The 18,084-nt window shown below is 39.9% G+C and overlaps 2 protein-coding genes across 2 annotated transcripts; one reads left to right on the forward strand and one right to left on the reverse strand.

The window, feature by feature from the left end:
• The first annotated feature begins 218 nt into the window (after positions 1-218).
• On the forward strand, positions 219-5,950 carry prdx3 (peroxiredoxin 3). The gene is made up of 7 exons (XM_023425937.2): positions 219-323; positions 2,262-2,373; positions 3,342-3,483; positions 3,739-3,874; positions 4,047-4,150; positions 5,373-5,538; positions 5,781-5,950. The coding sequence occupies exons 1-7, from the start codon at positions 288-290 to the stop codon at positions 5,829-5,831; spliced, it is 747 nt and encodes a 248-aa protein (XP_023281705.1). The 5' UTR covers positions 219-287; the 3' UTR covers positions 5,832-5,950.
• Positions 5,951-6,477: 527 nt separating this feature from the next.
• tm9sf3 (transmembrane 9 superfamily member 3) lies at positions 6,478-18,075 on the reverse strand. The gene is made up of 15 exons (XM_023425934.1): positions 17,895-18,075; positions 16,650-16,845; positions 16,412-16,534; positions 14,068-14,228; positions 13,863-13,940; positions 13,483-13,614; positions 13,153-13,319; positions 11,980-12,074; positions 11,730-11,860; positions 11,160-11,299; positions 10,386-10,454; positions 10,150-10,296; positions 9,853-9,936; positions 9,644-9,720; positions 6,478-8,090 (listed from the first exon to the last, which is right to left on the reverse strand). The coding sequence occupies exons 1-15, from the start codon at positions 17,985-17,987 to the stop codon at positions 8,023-8,025; spliced, it is 1,761 nt and encodes a 586-aa protein (XP_023281702.1). The 5' UTR covers positions 17,988-18,075; the 3' UTR covers positions 6,478-8,022.
• Between the last annotated feature and the right edge of the window lie 9 nt (positions 18,076-18,084).

Consider the following 18,084-nt stretch of genomic DNA (forward strand, 5'->3'; position numbering starts at 1 on the left):
TTGGACCTTTTGCTATTCTTTTTTAAATCAGAGATATATCACCGAGGAGCTAAGCACCCAAAGGCAGCATGAGAGCCGGTTACGGTTTGTTTTTATTTTTAGGTTTTAATTTATCCCAGTAACGTGTTCTGCTGCTGTTTTTGGTTCCCATTCTCATAAAGTCAAGTTGACAGTACATCATATACGATATTTTATACTTATATATATTATTATATAGGTTTGCGTCGAACACGCGCGTAAATGACGCAATAACCAACTCAAACCGCCCTCCTCTGTCATAATCCAAAATGGCAGCCACCATTGGGAGACTACTCAGGACCTCTGTAAGTGCAACTTCATACAACACAGTATCAAATTCATTATTGGCACTGTTTTGCCTTAGTAAGGCACTTTATTAATCAGTCATTAACGAGTCTCGATAGCGGGTATTGATGAATAATTTGCATGCGCACTGAGCCGCTGTCATGTCGTTAGTGTCGCACATTTGAACCGGCGGACCAGCTGACACTGTGGTACCAACCTCTGGTCCGCGGCCGCTGTTTGAGACCAGTGTGTTTTACAAGAAATACTCAAATAATACGTAATACTTTCAATTTATTTTTACTTTGAAGGGCTTTGTTATAAACTTTATGTAAACCAACAACTGTCTTTGTTCACATCAAAAACTCTGTATTTTACTTTACTTTTAACATTGTTGTCATCATCTCATGCTTTATTTGATTTATTTATTTTTAATTTAATTTAATTTAAAGTGGCCCGTGTCACAGTGGCATTAATACTGCCCCATACATAGACATTATTCGCATTGTGACGTGCCATAGCAGGAAAAGCACAGGTGTAATCAATCACACTAATTAAAGGTGTCTGTGTTGTACTGTCGTGGCAGTTAGCGAGAACACTTAAACTTAATATTTGTCTTCATGTTTGTGTTTTGTGACGAGTTTGTCTGTTTTCATGTTGAAAAAACAAATGACTTCAACTGTATTTTTATACTTAACATGTAAACATGCTTAACATATTGAATTTGAATGTAATGCTGGCTGTGACCCATCCAAAAGAAATGCAGCCATCAATAATCTTATTAATCACATCAGTGCCTTTTCTGCTATAACATTTCAAAATGTCTTCTGTGATAAATGTATGTATGTGTGTAGCATGTTTTTTGTCGTAACTACAACTGCATGAAACACAACAGCAGCTTAAAGATATAGAATTTAATATATTCAGTATGAGCATAACGGCCATCTATAGGCTTATTTTGCATTTTGAATTATTAACTCACCCGTCGTGGCAAAATATTCAGCAGAAAACACTCAAGAGAAACCTGTGATTTTGAAGTCTATGAAATCCACATCAGACCTGCTGAAACATGTTGTGTAGGTTCAGACACAGCTCACTTATGCTTGTTTTTATTCCTGTCAGTGGCAGCAGTTTGCTCTCTCTCAGCAGGTATTGTGCCCTGGCAGCTGGAGTAAAACACCTGCTGGGAAATCACTGTTCGTGGTGTAACTGACTTTTGAACCGTAGAGAGCAGTGCAGCATCACTTTTATCGGAACTGCCCTTTCAACATGTTTTTAAATAAAAAGATATGACTTCTCATAACTGAGGGTGGCGCAGTTTGGCAAGTCAGGACTGCAGATGTCAAACCAACACAGTGTCATAGATTTCCACCTGTTCTGCAAATATTTAGGAACCTTTTTGGACTGCACTCTTGAGTTTTACAGTCAACACACAATGCATTTTTTAAAAAGCATAATTTGCAGTGTTGTATCTAATCAAGAAATTGGAGTCATATGATATAAGCAAGAGCATTTTAGAGATTGTTCACAGAAGTCTTGTGGAAAGAGTTTTAACTTTTAATATGTGCACATGGTGTAGGGCGCCTGGAGTCTAAGAAACAGACTGACCTCGATTACAAGCACTGCCAGTAAAATAATTAGGAAAGAGCGGAAACAACTGGAGTGTGTAAACAGACTGCAGGTGAAACAGAAAGCTCGACAAATTGTGTCTGATCCTGTTCGTCCCCTTTTTAAAGAATTCACAAACCCTCAGAAAGATGCTGTACTACACACTGATATGAATTAATAGTATACAGTGACAAAATCATGCGTCACTGTTATAAGAGCCCCACATTTTTACTACGTTTTAGTCTCCAGTCAGGACACAAACATGGCTGGTATGAACTTATAAAAAATAAGTGTCAAGTTGCTAATTTACCATTTGTGTATTGTTAATATATTGAACTGATGTCTTTTCCCAGGCAAGAGTTGCAGCCGCTGGACTGAACGTCACAGCAGCTTGTCAGCGTGGAGGCTCCGGGGCTGTGAGAGCTCTCACCGCTCCTGCTCTTCAGAGAGCCTGTTTCTCCACCAGTGAGTACAAAACTCAGATCACAGCTGTCAGATAATATCACGTTTCCCTTATTGATATATATCACAATGAGGCAAATACACGTAATATCAAATTAAGTATTCAAATTGATGCTTAGTGCAGTGAACTGATCAGACAAAATGCTTCATGTACAAAACTTTTTTGTTAGTTTATAATCAGATTTTGGAACAATTTAGACCAGTGGTTCCCAACCTTTTCCAACTCATGTCCCACTTTAAAATCTCAAAAAAGTTGGCAGCTAACATTTGACCCCGTAACGATACAGAGACCAAATAATACATTCTCAGTCGTTTCTATTTGAATGATAACAAGGAAACATTCAGGACTGAGATAGCAACAAGGTAGAAGTTCCTATCATTGGCTTATGACAGTGACAGAACTTAATACAAGAAATAAAAAACAACAAAAGGAGTTTTTCAACATTTTTAATATCTTTAAAGATAATTTTGTTTAAACAAATATTTTAAAACACACATATTTTCACCAAAATTGTTCTGTTTTGTAAATGATTTGTCGCCCCACTTGCAGTACCTTTGCTGCCCACAGGTTGGGAACCACAGATTTAGACGACAGAATTCAGTATAAAGGTGACTTGTTATGATCATATCATTAAATCTACCATAAGTTGTCTGCAGTTCACACTGATGATGATGTTTTGTGGAGGTACTGTATACTGTGTCAAGTGGGTCTCAAACTGATTGCATGTCTTTGCAAGTAGCTCCTGTTAGTAAGTATTAAACTAACATGCTGGACATGTTGTTGAGAGTATTGTTTTCAGCACACTCCGACATGTTCCATACATGTTATCTTGACTGAAGATGTATAGGGGTCATATATAGATGACTGGGATCATCAGTTTGCTGAATCTGTGCTCCAAACTGCAGGAATCACCTTGGTTTCACTAAGCAAATAGCATGTATGAATAAATTGTGCTTGACTTTTCTATCAGGCTCTTGCAGATGGGCCCCCGCTGTCACTCAGCCCGCTCCTGCTTTTAAGGGCACAGCTGTCCACAATGGGGAGTTTAAGGAGATGAGCCTCGCTGATTTCAAGGGCAAATACCTGGTCCTGTTCTTCTACCCTCTGGATTTGTGAGTACTGGTCGTGACTCTCAGACGTGCACCAAGAGATGACGTGAATAACACGTTGACTTTGTTCAGCTCTAATTTAAATGTGCATTAATGTAATGTAAAGTAATGTATGTACGTTTTAAGTACCTCTACTGATGATCATCTTGTGCTTCTTGACTGAATGAAAGTATTTCAGACTCATCTCATCAATCCTCTGCAGATGTACTGTGGTTATTTGTGACTGTGCTATCGCATGACTTCTCTCTGTGTCTGCAGCACCTTCGTTTGCCCAACAGAGATCATCTCATTCAGCGACAAGGCCAGCGAGTTCCACGACGTCAACTGTGAGGTGGTGGGTGTGTCTGTGGACTCCCACTTTACCCACCTGGCATGGATCAACACTCCACGCAAGGTACACTTCCTCCCTCAATGATTAGTCAGTAACAGACACGTGGTGCAAGGTTCAACTCACTGCTGTTTTCGTTCCGGCTTTGAAGTGACAAACCTTTAGTAAATGCGTGGTTGGTCTGTTGTCTTCTCAGTGCTGTCTAATGCACTAAAGTAAATACATGCTGTGTTGTCAGACTGGAGGTCTGGGCCACATCCACATCCCCCTGCTCTCAGACCTCAACAAGCAGATCTCCAGAGACTATGGGGTGCTGCTGGAGGGTCCGGGCATCGCACTGAGGTAGGTTCATGATGTGATCTCTCAGTCCGCAGCCGCCATTAAACCAACACAGAAATGTTTGCCAAGAATTCAACATAACTTAGAATTTAATTTCCAATATAATGTACAGGTATAGCTGTTTAATGTTATTAGAGCAGACTAACCAGCAGAGATGTTGGCAGGTGTGATAAGAACCCTGAAGGACTTGTCATGTAACCACAGCTACTGTTGCTACCACCATCACTGCTGCTGTCATTTCTTAGGTGGCTAACATCACTTCTATCTGTCACCTAAGCCCATTAGACACTTTTGGTCCTCGTTCTGATAATGTTTGCTGCAGGACTATTTGATTTTTTTCAAAAACCGATCATTGTGGTTTTTATTGAATTTTATTTGCCAACTCAGTCTGTGTTCAGTCCAGATGTTCTCCAGGAAAGAGAAATATGTTTGCTATATTTAACAGAACAGCTGTTACAAACAGCATTAGGTGAACTTCCACAGTGGTGGTGTAACATTCATACACTCACGCCCACAGCTGCAGTACTGTATAAGGATTTTATTAAAGCCTCAGTAGAAGTCAGAGAAAACACTCATTCTGCAGATTTATGAGCCCAGTTGAACTTTAGAAGATCAGGTTGTTTGTATGTTTACAGAGTGATCGTAGATGAACTGAAGGACATGGAAAACACGATTCAGCCTCAAGTTGCTGCTATTTATTTCAGTATCTGTTATGTTTGCTACCGTTACCTGTTACTGTTTCTGTACTGATGTAGTATTTCTTGATTTTCTTTCTTTTCTGATTGTCTGCATGATGTTTTTGCCTCCGCGCCAGCGCCAGAGGCGTATTGTTTTTGGGTTTTCTGTCGGTCCATACATACATATGTACGTTGGTATGTCCGTCCCATTCCTGTGGACACGATATCTCAGATGAAGGAACTTCTTCAAATTTTGTCCAAATGCCCACTTGGACTCAAGGACGAAGTGATTTGATTTTAGTGGTCAAAGGTCAAGGTCACAATGGCCTCAGCAAACATTTCTTAGCCATTACTCAAGACTTCACACAATAATTATAGCAAGACTTCACACAGATATTTATATGACAGGGATGTAACCTGACACTACACAGCTGTGAGGAGGTAATTATAGTTTTGTCTTTTGTTTAGATTTTTTTAATGTTCTGTACAGAACAGTGTAACTGTTGTTGAGAAAGACGCTTGACAATGTTTTTATTACTGTCCTTCAGGGGCCTGTTCATCATTGATCCAAACGGTGTGGTGAAGCACATGAGTGTGAACGACCTGCCAGTGGGCCGTTGTGTAGAAGAGACTCTTCGTCTGGTTAAGGCGTTCCAGTTTGTGGAGACTCATGGTGAGGTGTGTCCGGCCAGCTGGACCCCCGAGTCCCCGACGGTGAGTTCACTCAACCTCTGTTGGATTCAGCCCCAAAGTATAAATGTTCCTGTTAGCACCTTTCTCTGTGCATTTCACATTGTGCTTTAATTTCAGTTTGTCACACTAATTATTCACTCTGTGTGTGTAAGTGTAAGAAATGCAATGTAGAGAAATGTGCTTCAGGTTCATCAGTTTTCTGTGAGTCAGAGTGGAGACCTGTTCTTCAGCTGAAGTTCATCTTGTAACCGTTTGTTTTTCAGATCAAACCGACCCCAGAAGGATCCAAGGAATACTTTGAAAAGGTCAACTGACAAAGTTCACAATGCTTCCAGCTAAAACAGCACAAACCTAAAAATAAATGAAACACTCTTAGTCCATTAAAATTGTATTTACTCATACACTGCTCAATAAATGTATTCTTCATAAACAACTGTTTTATGAGCAAGATTGGGTGGAGCTCATATTTTAAGCAGGGGTTCAGGCTAATTGACCCGACACGTCACTTTTATTCATGGCTGGTATTTTCTTGAGTGATTAACTGAATCACCTCAGCTTCCCCTCGAGACTCTGCATAAAGCAGCGATGTTACGTTGGCAGCTCTTTGGCATGAAGGGAACTGAGTCACACTTAATGAAAGCCGTTCTTTTTATCATTGGGCACAAATATCAGTGCACCGACTTATTATTGCAGATAATCCTGAGCAAGAGCCAAATGGGGAAACTATAACACATGGCAGACCAATGGTATAACTTCATCACTCAGTCACTGTTGTGGTCCAGCCAAAAAGGAAAAAGAACAATGATCTGAGAAATGAACAGAGCCCTAACGCCCAGCTCATTCCCTATCAAACACACACTGAACTGTACCACTGTATGGTCTGGTGACTGTAATACAGTGTGAACTTATTAAACCAGTTTAAAAATATTTACCCTCAAAGTCCAAACCACACTTAATAACCCCTGTACATAAACATGTTTATTTTCTCTTTTTACAGCAAGTTAATATGCAGGTTCAAAATGTCTAAACAGACATTGGTACACAACATGAGGTGCCAAAATCAACTTCAGTGGGGGAGAACTGGAAGTTAGAAAAAAAAGGCATTGCCACTTCTCATACAAGTAGGGTACGTACTGTATTTACACAAAATGGAAAAAAGCATTTGAAACACTCCGCAGCACTGTGGTTATGAAAACATCTAGTTTTAAGTGTACATAAACTTCACTTTGTACAGTGTTTGCAGAAACAAAGCAATTTGCCTCATTCCTTCTGACATTCACAAATGATGTTTCAGGTTAGGCAACAGAAAGAACATGAAGGGAAAATGGCTTACCAGGAGATGTAGAGCCTTTTAAAGCTTTAAATAATATATGAAATCAAAAATAAGAAGAGTGTCCATAAGCAGGCCTACTGATCATCAAAAATGTACCTCTACATTTTGAGACTGAGAAGATGCTTACAATCGGAGAGAGAGAAAAAAAAAAAAGACAGCGCTGACTGAAGTGAAAACTTGATCAGATGGTTTGGTGAAAACTTCATGCAATTTCAGGCAAGATGTAACAGCGCCACCAGCCCCACCCCAAGCACCAAACAAAGAAAAAAAAACCTTTTTGTTTTTAACTGAATGATTCATTTAAAAAAAACACCCTGTAGTAAATCTGTACAACGAAAATACATTTGGGATCTACATCTAAAGGTACATTATTAAGGTTATATACACTCCCCCCCATCCATATATTATCTTTACAAGTAGACTTCATTCAAACCCAAACATTAAGAAAACATAAGACTAAACGGGAAATGGGGTCACATCAAACATCCATTTAAAAATCGGGTCTTACTGCACCTCAACCACTGATCAGTCCTTCTGTTCTCATCTGCACAGTAAACTACAGCAGGACTAAAATCATCAACTGGATGGATTGCTACTGTAACAGGGAATTAAGAATCGTCAAAATGGGGGAATGATTCTCGAGTGACAACAGATTTCTAAATCATTTTGCAGTGGAAGTAGATCTGAACAAACTACTGTGTAGTAACGATAATTCGATTGACTTCAAGAATACAAAATAGAAATCAAGTCAGAACACGGGCACAAACCCAACTCTCCAATATTCTGACACAATAGAACGAAAGGCTTTCAATACACTTAGGCCTCTTCACTGAAGAGAGCTACACTATGCCATCAATAAACATTTATGTTCTCTGGTCTCAGGTGGGACTGGGTTGGAAAAGAGAAGCCATGTCAGCCTTAAACATCTGCCCCAACGTTTGTTTGAAAGCAACTGATAAAAACAGAACCTTGTGTTTGATATCTCTCCCGCAGATTCGCTCTTGTTCACTTTGAGTTGCGGCATTGAAATTCATTCAGAAAAATGGAAAAAACTACATTGTACAAAGTGAGATTCTCACAATCTCTTTGCAAGAAAGAAAAGTAATAAAGAATGACTTGTGCCCGCCGTCGTAGGCAAATCCATTAATATCCCTGTGTTGCTGATTCGCGCCTTAGTCAATTTTCACATTTGTGTAGATCTTCCTCACGAAGGCACTTGTTCCCATGTATCCGACGGCACCTGGAAGACAAATGTGTTGTGAGTTTCTTTTAGGTTGACCGGCAACTCACGCACTGCTCTCACTCTGCAGATAAATCCATCACAGGACAAAACGATTACTGGTGAAAGAATTCACTGAGGGTGGGCAGAGCAAAGCACATCCTACATCTACACAATGAGCAGTCACACATCCAACAAACCCAGAGGGGAGGTACTGCCGATTAGAGAGAGCTCCACAAAAGGAGCTTTAAGATACATCGGTGACAGTCTTGGCTTATCATTCTTCAAGATGAGGAATGAGTTTGGCTTGCAGCTAATGAGGAAAAGCCTATATAACTTCAGTTAAAGCTGAAGAGCTGATGTGGAAAAAGACTTGCAGGCTGAAGAACCACTTGTGTGGACATAATCGAGTGATTCAAGACAATCTGTTGCATCCAAAAGTTTTTTGGTATTTAGAATTTGCATCCAGGTCTGTTGCAGGGTTTATGGACAGAGCATTTGTCTTTCTCCACATGAGAAAAAACACTTGATTGACTTGTTTGACTGTGACTCAGGAGATAGAGTCAGCCGCTCACTGCTGTCTGTGTGTCAATGGGTAAATGAGCAACCTGTGAGGTGCTTTGTATAAAATACAGTCATCTACCACTGCCTCAATCTGAGTTAATTTGAAATTTAAATATGTAACAATAAATCCTAAAGAAACTCAAATTACTGCCTTGCAGTCGTCCAGCTCCACCAACAAGTCAAGTTGCAGTTTACAGCCATGTCTGTGCAGACTCATAATACATGTAGTGAAGACTTTGAAGGAATTAATGAAAAGGTATTAAGTGCATTTGCAGAACATTATGGTGTCACAGTGAAGTTGACCTCTAACCTTTTGGATTTACCCTATGAGACATTTGTGTGAAATTTTGACAAATTCTTGACAAAAATGGTTATATGATTTCAGTGACCTGGATTCATCCTGGATAAACTGATTAGAATCTATGCCGTGTCACAGCATGATGCTGCTCTAATGACACAACGCTGTATTACACCGGAATTATTATTTATTATTAATATTTTCTACATTGTTTTGGGTGACTACTAACATTTACATTTGTTATGTTTTACTCTGGTGGATTGAGCATGAATGAACCCTGCCCATATACTGAGCTGAACAGGAAGCTCTGCATAGCATTAAGGTCGATCATGCAAATGGTCAAATCTCACTGCTGCGCATCTCTTCATGGACAGATAGCGCTCCTCATGCTGAAACAGGTATGTGCACTCATAGGATAAGAATATTCAAATGTCTTTACAATCAGGCTCAGCCGTTACCTCTCAGAGATACTAATCACACTGGATGATTGCCAAAATATCTTTCACATTATTTCAGCACTGAAAAATCTAATCAACAGATGGATTTGTGGCAGTGTACTCATGTCTCTTGTTCTGCAACAGACTCTGCAATTAAAACTTTTTGATTAAATCTAGAGTTTATTAAAGCCAAATTCTGCAAATATTACTTCTCCAAGAGTTTCTTTAGTTCAGCTCAGTACTACAGTATTTAATCAACCAGGACCGTGACTCACCACACATGATTCCGAGGGCAGTGCTGAACACGGCCATGTAACCAAAGTAGAAAGACGTCTGGAACAGCCCGTACATCCTGAAGCACATGAGCATAAAACAACATGTCAGAAATGTATCTGACTCTTCGGATGTATCAATTTCAAATTGTTTCTCCCTGTATTGGGAGACTATTCCATGTGTGTGTGGTTTAAGAAGACTGAAAACTCACTTAGTTTTGAAGAAGTAGTAGTAAAAGGAGTACATGTAAACATAAACAGCAGTGGATGCAGCGGAGAGGAAGCTTGTCCATTGCCTGGAAAAGAGGGACAAGCAAAAAACTACAGTCAGTACCAGTTTACAGCTCTATCAGTAACTCTCAGCTGTTTATGGCAGGGGAGCACAAGGTTTGCAACAAACTTTAAATGGTTTAAAATGCTGAAAGATTATTTTCTGGAATTTAACTCATGACTGTTATTTGCAAAATCTGTATGGAACAAGTTGTCATTGTATTGGGCAACACACTCACCATCTGTAATCCTCAGCGTTGAGCAGGAAGTACGTACACACGATGGTGACACACACAGTCACGATGCACAGGATAACCAGGACCAGCATCATGAAGCCGTACACATAGTAGATTTTGTAGGCCCAGAAAGATGTGAAGATGAAGTACCTGAAGAGTGAGGACAGTGAACACATCACCGAGGCTGCAGAGATCAGCTAACAACGTACATATACATCAGTATCACCGCACACACTTACATTTCAATGAAAATGGAGCCGAACGGAAGGATTCCTCCGAGGCAGACGATGACAGCGGGCTCCATGAACCTGAGCAATCGCAAGATTCAGCATGTCAATATGACTTTATACATTCAAGTGTTTACATCAGACTCCCCCCTTCAGGGTACAGATACATGACTCATTGTGTTATGTGAGGGAAAAAAGAAAAGACAGACGGAGTGGAAATTCAAGCTAATTCTGACAGTGGCCTTAAGTCACGTCTACCATTTCCTGCTGGCAGCTGGCCACAGTACTTGGCAGAAGGTTGTAAATGTTAATACACTCACAGATTATTTCTTTGCTATTTGTCATTACTCAAAGAGTTTGTGCAGAGAGCAAAAAACAACATTCTCTGCTTCAGACCTGACATGTCACACTTGAACACAGGTCCTACAAACACTGTGGATTCATTTCTCTCCCTCGCTGCCCACTGATCAGTCATTACACTTCCCTCTAGAGCAATAAATACAGTGTAAGCCGTAATGTTTGAATGGAAAATTATTACTTAATCAATAGGCTTCAAGCATTTTGACACATTTGTTTATGTAATTTACTTATCTTGCAAAAATCCAACAAATGTGCTGATTATTTGCCTTTTTTTGTTTCATATTATTGTAAATTGTAGAATTTGCAGAATATGTGTTACATATGAAGAAAAGTATGTTTTGATTATTATGATTTTTTGTACACTGTGAATGGACCACAAGACTTTCAACTGTCCAAACTGACCCGTCTGTGTTGGACCACACCTACCATTTTTTCTCAGGGATGGGTCGCGGCACAGCGTTCACTCGGCAGGGGAAGTTTGGCTGCCCTGACAGATTCCTCCCCAAAATTGTTCCCACGAGGTTTAGCGGCAGAATGACAAAGAAGCAAATACAGCAAACAGCAACCTGTAGAAAAGACAAACAAAAATTATTAATGTTCAGCTGGGAGGTCTGTGTTTACAGCCAACATCTCGTGTGTTTTCAGATCCCCCACCGTTTACTCAACTGTCCTTCCAATGAGTCCCAGGAATGTTTTACTATCAGCTCAATGTCTTTTAATTAACTGCTGAAACTGTTTTGAGTGGTGCTGGATCTCTTGATTCCCAGATTATCATCGTTAATGCTCAAAGAGCATTAACAATAGGTACACATGCCAAAAACGCCAACCCTCTCCAAATTTGTGGGATAACAAATGCTGACAGGTTCATGGTTTTCATTAGATGACCTTCAGGTTTGGCCAGAACAAATTAAAACTGCCCCACACATATCTGGCAGCTGGTGACTCAGAGGTGCTCATAACTGTGGTTTTTAGGAGGTGTTGCTGTGTCAAACCCACCATGGTACCAAATGGGATGGCTCTGGAGGCGTGGTAGTAGATAGCGATGAAGTTAATGAAGAAGGCAGTCCCGCACACCATGGCTGGGATCATGAAGGCCCCAATGAACATTTGTTTAATCCATCTTCTGCCTGTATTATTGAAACAAATCAAACAGTGTGATGTGAGAAATGCAGTCTGGATCAAGCCAATAGTCCGTGTCCAGGAAATCAGTCAGATAGAATATGATGCATGGACGTTTTTTTATTACCTCCTTGTTTTGCATACAGACTTCCTCCAAAGTAGCCATTGACTGGGGAGGTAGCAGCGTACACAAAAATGGCTGTGCTCAGCATGGATCCTCTCCTGCAGAGAAAAAAATGGAAGTGAGGTCCCCTCCTCCATCAATTACTGGACCTTGTTCATCTTGAAAATGGTGTTTCACATTTCTTATGTTTGCTCTGACTCACAACTAATTTTATGTTTTTAACCTAAATTTCAATAGAGCTTGAATTTTAGTCGACATAACCCAAAGAAAAACACACTGACACACACATACTTCTATCTTTGTGATGAAACTCGTTCACACAATGCATTCCCTAGTCCCTAACCCTTGCTGTGAACAACAAGTGCTCATGGATGCATTATAATAGATGTATTATAATACATCTGAGAGAGAGAGAGAGAGAGAGAGAGAGAGAGAGAGAGAGAGAGAGAGAGAGAGAGAGAGAGAGAGAGAGAGAGAGCTCACAGCTCAACAAAGAAGGTTTTACTCATTTAAAATGGTAAAATATTTTCAGTTCATTATGAAACTGTGGCGGGACTAATTAGACTGTGGCAGAGTACGTCAGTTGAGTATGTGGTTCTTCAGTGTGGCCCAGGACACATTTAAGTCACACTGCTACAAGAATGTGGGCCACGCTACCTTCAGATGTGGTCTGAGTGATTGGATCTCAAATATGTCCTCAAAGTGTCTTGGGTGCATTCACACCAGATGTTAATACTAGGTTTGAACAGAGCCTGCCACCCATATCCACCCACCCACACATACATACATACACACACAGACACACGCTTGCTTCCTTCATGAAAGCATTACCTTCCTTTCTTTCCTCTAAGGACCCATCTATTCTGTGGTATTCCAATTTGTACTGAAATAATCCTTCTTAACAATGATTTGTAACTTTCTCATATTTTATCCAAACATTGACATGAGGTTAGCATAAAAACTGAATCCTCCTAAATCTGATTATTGAGTGAATCTGAAATGTGGAAAATCAAACTCAACATTATATTTTTCTTGATCGTCATCATGTTTGTTTTTCAGCTAAATTTTAACCTTGGCGTCAGGCAAAATAATAATTCAGGAGATAAAATATCTGACCCATCCCGGTATATAACATGAAGTTAAAAGTTAGAAGGCAGTTGGCTGCCTGTTACTCACTCTGTGTACAGATCCTCTACCATAGCCACGATGATGACGATGAGGGAGACGGAGAAGATCTGGCAGCCAGACCCAATGAGTGAAGAGAAGATCAATGGGTGGCTTGATGGCCGAAACACGTCGCCATGTACCTGCTTCCACCCATATTCATCCCCCAGGTCTCTGTCCTGTTGGTACACAGTAACAGAATGTGAATATGAGAAGGAAAAAAAGATCAAATGAAAGATAAAAATCTAGGAAAACAATGACGACAAAACCTGGAAAATGAATTCTGCATTAACCAAATGACAGTGTGTTCACGAACAAACTGCTGAGTCAACAAAAACTTACCATGTCATCCATTTCCTCCTCTTTGCTGTATCTGGCATAATCCTTTCTTAATGTTCTCATCAGAATCATTGACACCAGACCGACCAAGAAAATGACCATCATGAAGGAGTTGAAGATGGAGAACCAGTGAATCTGAAAAAAACAAACAAACAAACAAAAAAAATGATAAAATTAATAATTAGTACAAGTTAGGAAACAAACTTTTTACGACAACAGCAATAGTTAAAGAATCAGCCGCAAGTTACCAGGTGAGTTATATCACACCTAAAACGGAACAAGGCTCGACTCGTAGCTTCTGAAAGGTCATACACACGTGTTACAACATGCCAGTGGTGTTTCTTTGGCTGACATGATGAAGCACAAATCTTCTGAAAACTCACCCTGTGCTGGAAGAAGGATGGGTCGAGGTACTTGTCGAATCTGTCCTCAAACTTCACATCTGACTTCTTCCACTTCACCTGTGATGGGAAAAATGTATTTAGACTAATATAATGACTATTTTTTATTCAACAGTCTATTCATAGAGATTCGTGTTACAAACATAAAATGGGTTTTAACCTGTAAAAAGGACCATTCAGTACTCACAGAATAAGACATTGCAATTCTTGTGTTTGGCACAAGTCTGACTTTCCCCTCGCTGGTCAGATTTACATCAACAATTCTGTTGCCATTGAAGCCAATCTCCAGTTTCTTGTATGTCCACAGGTAATGATCTTCTCCGTTTTCATCTGCCTCACCAACAATACCTTAAAAAATGCATTGAGTTAGAGATCTGGTACTTCTGACCACAGCAATGGTAACATAGGCAGGTATAAACAATGAGCCTTTGGTTTCATGAAATAAATAATCAAAATAAATAATCAGGATGGGTAAATGCCAAATAAAAGGTCGCTTACTACACTGCTCATTAACTTTCTAACAGCATCATCTGCATTCATCCATTATATTCAGCTTTAAGGCCTCAAGTTCTTGTCAAAGTTTGTCCCTGTGGGCCACGGTAAGCAATCTCTTACTCTGAGCAAAACAGTTTGCAAAACAATCACTCTGAATAAACTCCCAACTGACTGCCCATTATTCTAGCTCTTACAAAAAAAAAAACTGAAAATGTATCCCTCTATTTCTTCACTAAATGATTACTTGACAAAATTATATTAATACAGAAATTTAAAGTTATTCTCTTGTGGCAGTGCATACAGCAGACAGTGTGAAGCCACTAAAAAACAAGTAGCTAATGAGAAGGTTTTCCACAAAACCATTAATATGCCTTTGCCTCTCCTACTGAATATCACACTATATCTTGTTATGGGATTGGTAACAGGTGGGGTAAGACACCTGTGTAAAGCATTTGCGGTGGCATACGCTCAGTTGGCAGTTTATTAGGAATACCTTGCTGCAACTAATGGAGTCTAAAACAACAGTACTGCAATAAATTCTCCCTTCATAAAGGTCATAATATTCAGTTTTCATTTAATGTGTTTTAGAGAGGTGTGGATTCAATTTCATGGTCATTTTGGGAGCTACAGTTTGTGGTGTTGTTGAACTGTGTTTCTATTATTTTGTCCACTCCATTTATGTCAACGAGGGCACGCTAAATAACAGAAACACCCCTCTTTAGAATTCAGTATTATTCAACAAACCACCATATATTAGTCTTGGTAGGTAATGGGTTTTTTTTCTAGTTTACCAGCCCCAAGCAGGTGAATCAAGACTGTAGTAAATGGTACTGCAAGTGTGTTGTGGTCAGAAAGCGTTGAACTAGAGATCTGTCGTTACTGAGCTCCAGGTTTTATGTCAATAAGCCCAACTAAACACGTCACTGCCTCGTACACGAAGCGCACTGGTTCAGTTATCACACGACAACCCGGACATGAGGTCAAAGTCTAAATGTATTTATTGTCATTAAGGCATGAGCAGGTAATATAACAACAAAGAGAACTGTCTGACAAAATGCGAGTGCCCCACCCACTGCCTACAACATAAGTTTACAAAGTTGTGTTTGAGCAACTGTAGGAGTGGCACCGTTGTACAAACTGCCACCAAGTGTGTGAGAGATCACATTCACAACTTGTTAGAGTGATAGCCGTAAGAAGAGTCTAATGACAGTGACTCATTCATATCCTGCTTAGCCTTGAACAACAGAGGAGCACCTCACTGTCAAGGTTGGTATCAGAAGCTCTTCTACACATGTGACTGTATCAATACTGTAAGTTGTAAGGGTGTAATTAGTCACAAAATAGAGGGTTTGATTACAATGTCAACCTGATGTTGTGTATCAATACATTTTCAATAGAGCAGAGATAAGGAGGTCCTTAAAGTGTATATCAGAAATACATTTTAAAGTTATTCTAAGATTTAATTTTATAAAAATGACATTCATGATTTTATAATTGAAAAGTAGTTTTCTCTGATCCATTTAAAGTGGTTTCTCAGCAGTATATAACACAGTGTATATGATACAATACAATATAACAAGAGCCAGATGAGGTGACAGAAACTGAAGATAGCTGCTCATCAACCAGAACACTGCATAGTTCGACTGACTCTGAACAAAAACCATGCAGATTCACCACACGTACTGACTTGAGTGGCTTTCAGTAAGCCATCTGATATATGATATATGTGTGTGTATTGTTCCACCCCTAGTAGGTTGGCCAAGTATGAACGGACACACCCACCTTCGAAGAAGAACTAAAGGTTTAACTTCTCCAATATTAAATCAACTGATACACAACCTTGATACACAAGATGCCATTATCAATGCAAACATTTGGAATCGGACAATTAGCTAATAAGCAAATATGTAACTCAAGCAGAAGGGAAGATAAAGATAGACATAGGCAGAGGAAGAAAATATGACAGTAATAACTATATCACAGGACAACTCACAAAACACCTTTGTTTTTAAAAAAGTAAATGAAGCATCTCTTACCCCAGATGGGCAGGTCATCTATGTACATTTGGTACCAGTAGTGATTCTTTATGGCATAGACAAAGGCATCCCGCTTGGCTTTGTCCAGGTCAATTTCACAGTAAGTTGCCTGCATGACTTCGTCTACGTGAATTAAAAAGACAACAACATCGTTGTTAGATATGATAAAATGATGTGTGCAGGAGAAGACATTCAGCCATTCATATGTGCTCAACCGGTGAAAGTCAGTGTAGATTACCTTTGAACTTTATGTCTAGGCCGCTGAATTCCAGCTCCACTCCCTGCAGAGCTTCTCCAAGTGTTTCATGGTAATGACTGATAGTCTTCTTGGAGCCCGCGCAGAACGGCAAAGAGAAGTACTTGTATGTCTCCTGTCGGTTGTGGTAAGGCCCCACTGTGTTCATCCATAAAACTACCTCCTCCTTTTCTGTGTACTGCAAAGGAAGAGCAAGGACTCTTATTGTGAATTGCAGGAATGCAAAACCAGTTCTGCTAGTCCTGCTGGTTTCATATTATGGTATTTGATCATTTTAAAGAAATGCCTTGAATAATAAATAAAAATCATTACATTTTCACACCCACATTAGTTACAACACAGCCACAGCAACATTTGATAAAGACAAAGACGACTTGTTGGAAGTAACATTATCATCATATTTCCACTAAAACTGACAGGAGCGTTATTGCATTCAAAGTCATGCAAACAAATGAACATGCAACAGTCTTGATTATCACTGCATCAATATAACACTATAAAAAGTCATGTACGTAAGCTGCAGCTATGTTTGCAGTTAAAGAAGTTAACTTCAATGCTATCACGTTATCCGTTGCAGCTAATTCAACAGCTATCACGTATAAGACAGCTGGACTGTGTGGACAACACAATGTCAACCAACTTATGAACTCGTTAACTAACTGTATCTGGGGTGTCTGGCTCTCACAAAAGCGAAGGAGACATAAGAAACACCGCGAGGCCCTGACGTTTAACCGGTGTTTCGGCATAATGTTACGTTGGCTGTTAAAACCTCCATCGTATTCATGATTTCGGGGGAAATTGTTTTAAATGATTTCCATAAGGCTACAATGTTTACGTGTTCGTTATGCTACTGGATTTGAATCTGTTAAACTAACTAACGATAGCCAGCCTAACTTCAGTGCAGTTTCCGCCGGTGCTCAAGGAAAGCTTGTGAAGACCAGTGTTGAAGACGTGCTAACTAGCTAGCAGGCAAACGTTAGCCATAAGCACTTAGGCCGATAAGTGATGACAAGTTAGCTAGCTAATTGAACACCACTATGTTTGAAAGCTCACGGAGTGTCGATAAATAACCCGACAGGCCAAGTCTGGCACTGTGTCATGTATGTAATTCTGTCTTCTCGTGTGCAGCTAGCCGCCGCAGCTACAGTTAGCAGGTTACACAGAGCACAAACGTCCATTATTTTCAAGGCTCCCCCTTTTCAATCGGCCTCTCAAAGGCTGTCTTACCGTGTGTTCATGTTCATCTGCGTCGACAGGTAATAAGGAGCCCACTATAGCGAGAAACGCCGCCGCTGCCACCTTCCACCTGGAAGATCCCATTATTTTTGGAGAAAGTATGCAGAACAATTTGGGATGTTAGCTTTGCAGGGCTATCCCACCTTCTTCCTGGTTGTATGACAGAGGCAATTTTTAGGGA

The sequence above is a fragment of the Seriola lalandi genome, unplaced genomic scaffold, assembly GCF_002814215.2.
Source record: "Seriola lalandi dorsalis isolate HSWRI2012SDOR001 ecotype SW California unplaced genomic scaffold, Sedor1 jcf7180002054795, whole genome shotgun sequence".
Classification (NCBI taxonomy): Eukaryota; Metazoa; Chordata; class Actinopteri; order Carangiformes; family Carangidae; genus Seriola; species Seriola lalandi.